The sequence below is a fragment of the Thrips palmi genome, unplaced genomic scaffold (genome assembly GCF_012932325.1).
Source record: "Thrips palmi isolate BJ-2018 unplaced genomic scaffold, TpBJ-2018v1 HiC_scaffold_10, whole genome shotgun sequence".
Taxonomy (NCBI): domain Eukaryota; kingdom Metazoa; phylum Arthropoda; class Insecta; order Thysanoptera; family Thripidae; genus Thrips; species Thrips palmi.
Window position 1 is genome coordinate 9,230,293 of NW_023144621.1, and position 12,341 is coordinate 9,242,633.

The following is a 12,341-nucleotide window of genomic DNA, read 5'->3' on the forward strand; positions in this document are numbered from 1 at the left end:
CCGCTGGACCGCCGGACCAGTGTGGCGGAAAGGGGAGGGGGAGGGGCCCCGAAGGGCCAGTGCTTAAACTGCCCATAATTTATCACTGAGGTGGGCGTCACAGTCACTGCCGATCGGGGCCAGGGCTACCCATCCGAACCAGTGTTTCCCGTACTGCTATCGAACAGAGCTTCGTTGCTCTCTCTCTCTGTCTCCTCTCTCTCTCTCTCTCTCTGTCTCTCTCTCTCTCTCTCTCTCTCTCTCTCTCTCTCTCTCTCTCTCTCTCTCTCTCAGCCCTAATGCGTCCGCGTTCTTTTCCCGCAGGTCTGGAGACATATCAGAGCTGAGCGTGGACGCCGTGGTGCACTCCACCAACGAGTCCATGTCGGAGAGGAGCCCGCACAGCGACAGGATCCACTTCCGCGCCGGCCGGTCCCTGCGCGACGAGATCATCAATGAAGTCATAGGTACTGCTTTATTTGTCCGTTTTCAAAAAAGGGTTTTTAAGTCCTCAGAAAGTGTGCGCGAGCAGCACCCTATAGCCCCTTACAGTGGAGGCTTAGCCCGTAATGGTAATGGTAATGGGTAGGCAGTCCCGCCGCACAGGCGTGCATGCGGTGCGGCCTACCCAGCCTCCGTTGGGGGCCTTGGCGCCGCGGTGGCGCGGTGGGGGGCTTGGAAACAAGCTGCCCACCAAACGTTTGAGCAGAGAGTGTACCTGGAGTTGGGCCATAGACCACGTGGCGGGTTGCTGGTAGACACGCACTCTCAGTGTGTGTGTCAAGGCTTTTGTCGCCTTCGGTGTGACGCGCACCACCGCGTTATCTGTACTGTTTGACAGTTTTGTCGCCGCGCCAAAATAAGAGCAGCAGAAACTTTCTGCGTTAAGCACGGATGATGGATTTTTTTCGCGCCGCGTTTCAGTTTTTTTTTTACCGGTCTCGCCGGGGGAGGTTTCGACATTATGGCAAAAAAAAGACGAACAATGTCGTTGACGCTTTGTTTTTCTCTCTGCAGAATGTCGGACGGGAGGCGTGCGAGTGACCCAGGGCCACAACCTGCCGGCCAGGTTCATCATCCACACCGTGGGCCCCAAGTACAACATCAAGTACCAGACGGCCGCCGAGAACTCCCTCCACATGTGCTACCGGTGAGTTACCTTAGGTTACGTGACGCGCGCGTCAGATCGACCTAGATGTTGTGACGAGTGTCATCTCTTCTTCCAGCAATGTCCTCCAAAAAGCGCGGGAGCTCAACCTGCAGTCGCTAGGGATCTGTGTAATCAACTCCGTGAGACGGAACTACCCACCCGACCGGGGCGCGCATATTGCACTGCGTAAGTAAATGGGCCTAACCGCTCGCTTGGCAAAGCGCATCAAACAATTTTCATGAACAAACGTCGTTGGTGGCTCAGGAACGATCCGGAGGCACCTGGAGCAGCCCAACTTCTCCCAGATGGACGCCGTGGTGCTCGCCGTGGACAACGCGGACCTCAGCATCTACGAGGTGCTGCTGCCGCTGTACTTCCCGAGGTCCTCCGCCGAGGAGGCCCAGTGCCGCTGGCTCCTGCCCTCCGACATCGGCGGCCCCATGGGGGAGCCCGTGGTGGCCGACCGCCAGATCCGGATCATCGACAACCCCCACCACTCGCTGGCAGGTGAGTCGAGTGGAGAGAGAGCGCGCCGAACGGCGTCTCCTCTTTCCAGTTTCGAACCGCATGTATCTTCTCTCTCTCCCTCTCGCGGTCCCACGGGGGGCATAAGTGCGAAAGGGACAGCGGCCATCAGCGGGGCCACCCCAACCCGTTTTCATCGCACTGGACAGAATGGCTTTCTCTCTTGTTTTCGGCGTGCGGTGTAAATTACTCTGCAGTTGCGGGCACGGAAAAAAATGAGGGGTTAACCGCAGGGGAGAGAAAAATTCCTCTTTTTTGGGGAAGGGGGATTTTTTTTTAAAGGGAGCGGTGCCGCGCCGTGGTGGGGCGTGGCGGCGCTTCGCCTGCTCGTATATCTCTAGGCGCGTCGCAGTGTGCCTCCATGGACGGGTCGGGACGGGCCGCGGGTGGTGCACGGAGTGGACGACCACGCTGCCCACCTCGACCTCCAGTGTCATTCCAAATCCGTCGGTGTGTTTTCGTTTTATTGTGTTTGTGGTTCTTTTTTCTCTCATTTTTTCCCGCGGCGTTGCTGGATATTTGCGTGACGCGGAATGCGCGTCCGCTGAACCTCGTCCCGGCCCGATTTCACAGCGCACCGCCCCACCGCATCCCTCTTCGCCATTAAGAGGATGACCTACTTTCCGCGGATCCGGTCGAGATTTGTCACCTGAGGCTGGGATGGGGTGGGGGTGGGGAGAGAGGGGAGGGGAGGGGGTGTCACCGAGTGAATCCGGCAGGGGGTGCAGGGATAGTGTTATCTGTCCTCACAGTGGGATGCTCCCCGTCCCGTACCCTCTCCTTGTCACCGCCATGTCAGCTTTCACCCCCACCTCTTTCCGTGTCCCATCCTTCTTCTACGTCCTTTTTCCTCTTCCTCTTCGTGACGGAACAACACTGAAGATCCATTTGTACCATTTGCCTCGTCATGCCGTCTTTGAATCAATCGTGTGCCGCCGCCGGATGTGTGGTGGTGTCGTGTATCGATTCACAGAGGGACACACGCACTACTCACAGGCATACAAACAGACAGACAGACAGACAGACAGACAGACAGACAGACAGACAGACAGACAGGCAGTCTTGCATCGTTATCGGCCGCGCTCATACAGCTGATTGGCAGCCCCCCCCCCTTCCCCCCTCCCTCGAGGGCGGCCGGCAGCGGAGCGTGCAGCGCAGGGACTAAGGAGGCCCAGCGAAGCCCCTTCGCTGCGCGATGTGCACTATTGCAGCAGGTTGACAACTGCCCCCTTCCCCTCAATAAGTCACCTTGCTCCGCGCGTCACGTGCTGGCTGGGGTAACGTCCAACCGTCCAACCGTTATTGTTGGGGACTGCCACGTCCAAGCGGCGTCCTTTCAGTCCTTTCGCGATCGGCTGTTTGCCTGCTGATGAGCCGTGCGGGCGATGTAGCCTGGCCCTTGGCCTGGCCCGCGTGCGTGGTCGTGGGCTGGAACATGCATGCGGACTGTCTGTCTGTCCGTCTTTTCAATCGATTACTCGTTCGGTATCTGCCGATGACTGCGCGGGCGTACAGGCACCCCGACAGAGCCTTCCCCCTTGCTGGTGCTTGTCCTTGCCGAGGTCCTTGCCGGCCGGCACCGCTGCCCCGGCACCCTTCATTTCGCCCCGCCCCCCGCAGTCTATGGGATACGAAGCTTATTGCCTGCTCGTCAAACACACGTATCGCATGTAAGGAGTATTATCAATGTATGCCCTCTAAAGCCCCCTCCGCCGTTATCCCCCAATCAATACCCCCCCCCCCCTTTCGGCAGCCTTCCCCGCCGCCGGGCGCTTTTTAAGAGGTCACGGGACGCGATCCTTTAATCTGTTTATGTCCCGCTGCCCCCTTTTCCCCTCGTCCTTCTCCCTGCATCCCCGCACCCCCAGGCTGCCCGAAGTGAGGAGTCGAGGAGGCGTTGTCGCCGCTTCCTTTGGACTCCTTGTCCGCCCCGCCTGGTCTGAATCCCGGGCCCGGTGCAGCAGAATCGCGTGCGTCCAGCCTGCAGCCGCCCCGCTGGCCCCGCCCCGCCCCAACATCGAGTGCGCGGAGTAGCCCGGACTGGCCATTAAATTTTCAGGCTCCTCGAAGCGAAACGCACCCCAACTTGCGCTACCCTGCCTGCCTGGCTGGCTGCCTGCCTGCCGGGTTGCCTGTCTGGCTGCCTGCCCGTCTGGCCGCCACCGCTGGCCCCAATCAGCCCAACTACCTGCTGCAACTACTCGCCCAGAGACTCGGGACTCGCCAGTGGCGGAGCAATTTTTCTTTCCGCGAGGCGTCCTTTCTCTTTCGGCCCCCACTCCAGAAGTGTCCCCCTGCACTTTATCTACGCCACTGGAAAGCCTGCAGCATCACGTGGCAGACGGCCGACAAGCGGTTGAAGATCATCTTCCAAACGGTCCCCCGCGCGGAGTGTGAGGACGCACGCTGCAAGCACACGGCCGTGATCCACCGTGCAAAGTGCCGAGTCCGCCCCCATTAAGTTAGCTGTTGGCAGATTAGCGCCGTGCAGGCCTTGCAGGCCGCAGTCTGGTTCCGAAGAGTGCCCGTCTCTCTCGCACCCCCGGGACGCCCCGGACGCCCCGTGAGTGCGAGCGAGGTGGGGCGCGACGCGGGCCCTGTTTGGGATGGGCCTGCAGGGCCTGCAGGGCCGCCTAACGACCCAACTTGGGCTGGCCCCCGTGCCACGCGCCGCCACGCGCCGCCACGCGCCGCCGAGGGTCCCTCCCTGCGATTAAAATAATCCCCGCGCTTCAAACGGGATTTCCATTCCTTGAATAATAACCCGTGGCTGGAACAGCAGCAGCGAGCAAAGACCGGCACGGCACGGCACGGCGTGGCAGGGCAGGGCGCGGCACCGACCAGGACCGACCGCGCGCATCGCGCAACGCGCCGAACCAGCGAAATGAAAAAGTTAGACGACGCGGACGATGGAATGATGGAATTCTCGGCTTAGTCGGCGGGGATGATGATTCACTCGACGAAACATTCTCGCCCTGCCTGGCAGTGCCTGCAGGCCGATTCCGAACCGAGCGTCGTCGCTCCGTCTCGCGCCGCCAAAAAAAACTGTAAGGGCGAGAGAGAGAGAGAGCGACGAGACAACCGGTGGGAATCAGCGTGGCTACAGCGCCACGCCGAGAACGCCGAGTTCACCACGGCACCTTCCTTCCAGCACGGCGGGGGCGGGCTGGGGGCGGTGATGAAGTGGAAGTTGGAATTATTTTCGACAGAAGCCAACGGCGGCCTGTTCGTTGTTTCCGGAGCGAAATGGGAGGCCTTGGCGCGCCTTGGCGTAGTCGCGGGTTTGGGTATCACATGCAGGCCGCCCGCCCCGCCCCGCCTTTGCCTTGCCCGTCGGCCGTGCCGCGGAAACAATGAGTTTGCGTCTAGATTTTGTTCAAGGCCGTTCCGTAGACAGCAACGGCGGCGCTGCGCTGCGCTGGGGTGGCGGCGGGGGGCGGGGCGGGCGGCGCGGGGCGGGGCGGCGGGGGCGGGGCGGGGCGGGCGGGGCGGGGCGGGACGGGGCGGGGCATGGCGGGACGGGGCGGGGCGCCGTTCACGGCGCTCCCTGTTCCCTGGGGAACGCGCCTCGCCGCCGTTGCGCCGCTCCATTTGCAAGCGGGAATGCTGGAATGCAGCGCCTTGCGCCTCGCGGAAGGCCAGGTGTGTTTCCGTGCCGCCACTGTCGACGTGTCGACGCGGACGTCCAGAAGAGACGAGGCGGCGAGTGCTTCCAGTGATTCAGCCGGAAGCGGCGGCGGGCACGGCTTTCGGTTTTTGCGTCTCTCTTTGTTGTCCACGGCGCCGTGCCTTCGGGCCTCGGGTGCCTCCTCCTTGGCCGCCAGCTCGGGCGGGGCGGCGGGGCGGCGGGGCGGCGGGGCGGCGGGGCGGCGGGCGGGGGGCGCACTCACACTGGACTGCTCCTTTGTCTCCTCCGGCGCCGCAGAGTGTCCTGGGCGTCGCGGCGCGGGAGGCGCGGGGAGAGGGGGGGGAGGGGTCGCGGGGCGTCGCGGGGCCGCTGCCCGCCGCCGGTACGGTGCCGGTGAGTGGTGAGTCAGTCAGTCAGTCAAGAGTGGCCGAGCCGAGCGGAGTCGAGCGGAGCGGGGCCCGCCGTGTCGATCCGATCCGAGTCGAGCCACGCCGAGCCCAGCCGAGTCGGCCGTCGATGCGAGCGACCCGGAGCCGAGCCGAGGCGGGACGCGGGACGTCGTGAAGTGCTGCGCGCCGCCCGAGGCGTCGGCGTGGTCGGCCTGGTCCGCCTGGTCGGCGTCGTGCCGCCAGTGAGTGTCGCGAGTGTCGTCGTCGCGGGCCGCACCCAGGCCGCAGTGAGTGAGTGACCAGTGAGGCGGCGCGCACCGGCTGACTCCGCATGGATCTGGCACCCACACCGCCGACACCGTCGACACCGTGATCCAGGAACTCGGAACGAGCCAACGACTGGCAGGTGAGCCGTCGGCGGCCGTCGGCGTGCTGCCCGGTCGATGGGCCGCGCGTCGCTGGCGTTTCCAGCGTTGCTGGCGTTGCACGGGGTCAGTGACCGCGCCGGGGAATGGCAGCCAGCAGCCCGTCGGCCTTCTTGTGGTGGAGGGCGCAGCGGCGCCGTGGCGCCGTCATATTGGATTCCCTTCCCTTCCCCGCCCGGCCAGGCTGCTCGGCAGTGCCCCGGCAGTGCCCCGGCAGTGCCGGCTTGCCGGTTTCGTACACGACTGCGGTCCTGCCGGAATGCACTATCGCCATCCCCGTCCTGCAGCCCTGCAGGCCGACTGCGAACAGTGTTTCCCCCGCTCTCTCTCTCTCTCTCTCTCTCTCTCTCTCTCTCTCTCTCTCTCTCTCTCTCTCTCGCACTCATGGGGCGGCCCGTGCGGCTGCGAGAGGGAGAGAGAGAGAGAGAGAGAGAGAGAGAGAGAGAGAGAGAGAGAGAGAGAGAGAGAGAGAGAGAGACAGAGGCACTTTTCGGATTCAGACTGCTAGCTGCCGACCACCGCACCAAGCAAGGGGCCCGGACGGCATTCTGGCTTCCGGGACGCCTCAGGCTTGGCCTAGGTCAGCCTGTTGAGGCTCGCTGTCCCGGGGCCGCGGCCCAGCGCGGGGCCCTCCATTGTCACCTGCACTGATTGAACGGATCCGCGAGTGTGCGAGAGAGAAGGCGAGAGGGCGTGTTCCGCTCGCCGCCGCCAACCACGCCCCGACCAGCGACCTCGCTCGCGACGCGCACGAGAGGCACGCGAGGCTAAGATGCAAGCGATGCGCCACGCGATGCAGTGCGCGATGCACCCAGATGCGTTCCCGCTGCATTATGCACCGAGCAATCGGCCTCATTCGCCCCGTCTCTGTCGCATCATAGGCCCCCCAGGGCCCCCTCGTGTGGCGCGAGAGAGACAGAGCGAGGGGAGCGCCGTGCCGATGCCGGCCCGTCGAGCGCCGGCGTGCGGCGGGTGGCCGTCCTCATTTACCATTACCATTACGGGCTAGACCACACATGATCGTATGCCGTTTCGGGCCCGACACAAGCTCGCCTGCACTGCAAAACGAGACATGGCCGCCCTCGGCCCGCAGTCCCGCAGGCGGTCCTGCCTCCTGGACCTGACTCTGGACTCCGCCGTGCGGTTCCGGAGACTCCGTCGCTGTCTCTCTCGCGCCCATACGGGATGCCCGATGAGTGCGGAAGAGACAGAGCGACGAAACGACGCTTCGATTCGCGGCCACTTTTGTTCCGCCTGAGCGGCGTTATGGAAAATCACGCATGACGCGGGCGCTGGCTCGGCCGCCGGCCTGGCCCATGCCTGGCCATTGGCCTGCTCGCGGCCGGCCTAGCGGACGAATCCGAGTACGTGGTGCTTTCGTCGCTCTGTCTCTCTCGCACTCGTGGGTCGTTCCGCTGTCGAAGCACCTTTCGGAACGAGACCGCTGGAGTGGGGCAGCCCATGGCAGCCCATCAGCGCGCGCTTCCGCGTGCGCAGGCCGCCCGGCCGCCCGGCCGGCACACCGTGTGTCATCGGGCCGGCCGGCATTACTATCGCAGCGCCCAGCATCGCCCACATGACGCCCGCGCCCGCGCTGGGACCGGACTGGACGCAAGGGACTCGCGCTCGCGCGCAGAGGCTTCTGGCCGGGTTTCCTCGACGGCAACGCCTGCAACGCGCTGCCTCGCTCGCACTCGTGGGGCGCCACGGAATGGCGGGAGAGAGACGGAGCACTGTCCGCGGTGCAGCCGATATCGGTGCAGAAAACAGAGCGCAGTGGGCTGAGCGGTAATCTTCTCCACGCCATGCCGTGTCGCCGGTGACTCCGCCGCTGGCGCTGTCAGTTTCCGACGGGCGCGGGGCGTGGCGGCGATAAAAAAGCCCCGGTGACGACGCGGACGTGACAGCGGCGCGAGACGTCCCGGATGCAATAGGGCGTTCGTCGTACCACAAATTAATCAGCCTAACAGCGATGCCAAGCAAAGTGATTTCAAGCACCAAGCAATGTCAAGCAATGCCAAGCCAGCCGCGAAGGACCATTCGGCAACTTTCTTATTGGCTGTCCGGGCCGTCGTCGTCGCCCGCTGGAGATGAGAGTCGCGCTGCTGCTGCAGGCCCGTTCCGAACAGTGCCTTTGCCACTCTGTCTCTCTCTTGCACTCGTGGCACGTTCCGCAGGGGTGCGAGAGAGACAGTGACGACGCGCGGTTCGGAATCGGTTTTCAGCGAAGCGCTACTGCGGAGAGACTCCGGACCCGTCTAACCGCGGCAAGTCGTGAGGCTTGCGCAGGGCTTGCGTCCGCCGCACACCGCGATTCCGCAAAGCGTTTCGTCGTTCTGTCTCTCCCGCGCCGCCGTGTGGGACAGAGTGCGAGCGAGACAGGGCGAGTGGCGCAAGGCGGCGGTGTCGCGGCGCCGCAGTCCATACACCGCGCTCGCCGCGCCACTGGCAAAGCATGGCTGGCCGCGGTGGAGCCGAAAGGCCGAAAGGAGGAAGCGACGCCGCAGACCCCAGGCAGAGCGCCGAGCTCTGGCTCTGGCTTCCAGCGCTTCCAGCTCGCCGGGCCAAGGACGAGCAAGGCAGGCGGCAGATAGCGTCGCCGAGGAACCCGAGGAACCGAGAACACGACAGACTCAATAAAGATGCACCCCTGGCGGGCCTGGCGGCGAGGCGGGCCTGGCGGCGAGGCGGGCCTGGCCCGACCCCGGTCCTCGCGCGGCCAGCCTGCGGTCGGGGCTCGGGGGTCGGGGGATGAGATGGCGGCTCCGGGGACCTCGCTGGAGGCACAGGAGGTGGGGCAACGCGCTGCGCTGCGCTGTCTGCTGTCCGGGATGGAGCGTAGCCTTGAGCGTAGCGCAGCGCGGATAAAGAGCAAAAAAGAAAAAGGACGAGCCGGGGAAGGAGCAGAAAAATCGAAAACAACAACAAAAGGCTCGGTAAGGAGAGAACATGATGAAAAGGACGCGCGAACACCTTGCCCTGTCATCAGCGAGTCTCGTTGCGCTCCTCGCCTTCGCACTCCGCGCCTCTCCCGCGGAAAATGGCTGACGTCACGACTAACTCGGTGGGGATCCAAGACCCAATGGCGAGGCGCGAGGCGCGAGCCAAGGTCGTTGGACTTATTGCCGAGTTTACTTGCCTTATGGCCGAGGCGGCAAGGATGGCGAGGATCGTGGATGGCGAGGACTAGAGAGGACCAGGAAGCGCGGCAAAGCGGGCCAAGCCACGTAACGCGCTGCAGCGGGGGGAGGGGGAGGGGAGGGGTGGTGCCACCATTTAGCGACGCCGCCAATACCCCGCGCTGGTGTGAGTGTGTGTTTGCGCGCGCGTGCGTGTGTGCCGCCGGGCGGTGCGTCGTCTCACCGCCAGATGGCGCGCTGGCAGCGTAAGCCCTTCGCCGTCTCCACGTCATCGTGTCTTCATTTTGATTTGCTATTTGCACTGGCGGGCCGTGGCTCTGCCGCGCGCCATGCCGTGGGCGGGGGCGTTGCCGGCGTTGCGGTCCGGGTTGAGCCGGGCCGCCGTCATCCTGTCCGGGATCCTGCCGGGGACAATGCCGTCCCTCCTGGACGCGGACACTAATCCACGGCGCCACCCACACCACTCTACCCTTCTCTGTCGCACACACGGTGGGGCTGGGCCAGGGGCCGGGGGTGAGAGGGACGGCAGGCGGCCGGGTGCGGTGGTTTCGAACGCGCTCCGAGGGCGTGCCGCGTGCCGCGCGAGCAGCCAGCCTGCAGCGAGAGGCTCGGCATGGCCGCGCCCAACCCGCGCGCGTTCCGTGGAGGAATTCGGACGGAGGGAAGGTAAGCCGATCATGTCAGCCCCGCCCCCTTCCCGCCCCCGCCCCGTTCCCCGCCCCGACCAGACTCGCGGAGCGTACACATTTGCTATTCTCTCCCCGGGAATCGGAAGCAAAGGCTCACTCTGCTGGCTCTGCTGGCTCGGGGTGATTCGACATCTCGTTCGAGATCTCGTTCGAGATTCGAGGCGACGTGCAAACGGGGGCCAGGTCCATCCCGCGTGCGGCGTGGGCCGCTCACATGCCGTCCCTATAGGGGAACTGCTGAGAGAAAAGTGGGGCTGCCCATAAGAAACAGGCAGAGAGGCCCAGTAAACTCACGGGAGGAGGGGTATAGGCCGGGTGCAGGGTGGCGGTGTGGCGGTGGCGCGCCCTGGCGGACAGGCGCCAAGCTGCAGAGCTGGGTTTCATCCCGAGGTGCCACGGCCCGCCACGGCCAGCACCTCTAGAGTGGGGCGGCTGGGCCGGCCGGCCGTGGCGAGGAGACAGAGTGGTGCTGGCCGCGCGGTGGGAAGGTGCCCGAGCATCCCCGAGTCCGCGCCGTCCACGTAGACGTGCCGGTGCGTGCCGGCCGGGCCGAGCTATCTAGTGTCGTCTGCACGGTGGACCGCGGGACGCTGCTAAGGCAGAACGGAACCAAACCGAACGCAGCCAAGCGGGACACAGCGGGACAGCGATACAGACAGCAAGCAGTCGCCGCCGTGACGACGCTGTGACAAGTCTGAGGCCATGATGGAACCCGTGCCGCGTAAGTTGCTCGTCGTTGTCCTTCTCGTACTCTTCTCACGACAGCGGCGTGCCAGTGGGGCGATTCCTCTGTCTCTCTCGCACCCCGTCGCGACGCCGAATGAGTGCGAGAGAGACGGAGCGCTGTTTGGAGCCAGCGCTCGGCCTGCTTGGTGGCGTCGGCGTTCCGGTGCGCGTTGTTGTTGTGGCTCGTCGTACGTCGTACCCTGCCACAAACAGGTGGCGCCCCCAACGCTTCGATTTATTGACTCGGCAGCCACTTCCGCTGGGCAGTGCAGGCGCGAGATGCGTGCGGCGGGCGCCGCGACAAGTGACAGCGACAGCGGCATGGTGACTTGCTTGGAGGGGGCGGGGATCGGCTATACCGGCCGCGCGGCTGCACAGCGCAGGTCGCGGATGAGACGATAAATCCCTCGCCTCGGCACGGCCAGCCGCCCAGTCGTTACCGGGGTTACTGTCTCCGGGCCTGCACTTGACTTAGTTGGAGAGCCCGCCCGGGAGATCTCTCCGTCGTCACCCGAGTCGAAGTCCCGCGCCTTGACTCGGAAAGAGAAGAGAAGCGAAGTCGAAGGAGTCACTTGCAGTGCACTGGTGAACATGCCACGTCCGGACATGAGCGCTTGTCTGGCCTGCACGGTGCCGTCCGAGTCCACGGGCGCTTCGTTGGACGTGTCGCCGCGGTTGGACTCGCCTTGTCCTCCGCCGCGGTGCCGCTTTGGATTGGATTGGCTGGAACAACTGGACAGGATCGATGGCACCCTTTGGTCGGTTTGCCTGCAGCGCGGTATTCCGAACACTGACGCTCTCTTGCGCCACGAGTGCGAGAGAGACGACGCGACGAAGCCACTCCACTGTCGGCGGGGCGCGGGGCCCACGTGGCGGGGCATCAAAAATTCTGGCTGTCCGGCGGAACGGCCGTGGCCCGCTGTCCCTTTTTGGCAGGAGGCGCCGTGTCGGGTCTTTGCGTGCCAGCGCGCCGTGCCGCGCCGTGCCGTGCCGTGCCGTGCCGCGCCGTGCCGCGCCGCGCCGTCCGTGTGTCGGTCGTGTTTGCCGATGCCCCGGCCGTCCTGTCCGTCCGCCTTCTGTCTCTCTCATGCACTGCGCCCCGCTGCACCGCGCTGCACCGCGTGCTCGCGCTGCGACGGCGCTTTAGGTGCCCCGCCAGTATTTAGGTCATCGCAATTGGCTGCCTTTGTCTACAGAACTGGCGGTCTCTGTCCAAAGAGGATGACTTATTCAGCCGCCGCTGTCGTCCGTCCGGTCAGAAATCGATGCCAGTGGAAACTTGAGTGAAAATCGATACAGCCGCCGCAGACTCGCAGAGCCGGCAAGCAAGGCGTCAACCTTTAATTGGCTTTGGACACCTTGGGTCCTTGGGGCCGGAAAACGCGCTGGCTCGCTGTTTGCCTCTGACCCAGTCGCGCCGGTCTCAGCCATTCCCTTGGCGGTGTCCTCCCCCTCGGGGGTCCTTTGCCAGCCGCCACCTCCCCTTGTTCTTCAGGCACCAGGTCACGGCGCCGCGCGTGCCCGCGCTGGGCTTGAGAGTGCACGACGGGCTTGCCCCCCCCCCTTTCCTTTCCGGGCGTTCCCAAATAATGACTCGAGTCGGGCCGAAGTTGAACGGCGACGTCCTGGTGGCGCTGCTGCGCCAGGATCAGAGAGGCTCTCGGCGTGGCGTGCCACCGAAATATCTGTC

At 64.6% G+C, this 12,341-nt stretch overlaps 1 protein-coding gene across 2 annotated transcripts in view; it reads left to right on the forward strand.

Annotated features, from left to right (window-relative positions):
- Positions 1-12,341, forward strand: part of LOC117654513 (protein GDAP2 homolog) — a 51,532-nt gene that overhangs the window by 25,298 nt on the left and 13,893 nt on the right. For both annotated transcript variants that reach the window (XM_034401186.1, XM_034401185.1), the window contains 4 exons: positions 304-446; positions 997-1,129; positions 1,206-1,315; positions 1,394-1,636. In XM_034401186.1, coding sequence (XP_034257077.1) covers positions 304-446; positions 997-1,129; positions 1,206-1,315; positions 1,394-1,636 — 629 coding nt within the window. The remainder of the gene's footprint in view (positions 1-303; positions 447-996; positions 1,130-1,205; positions 1,316-1,393; positions 1,637-12,341) is intronic.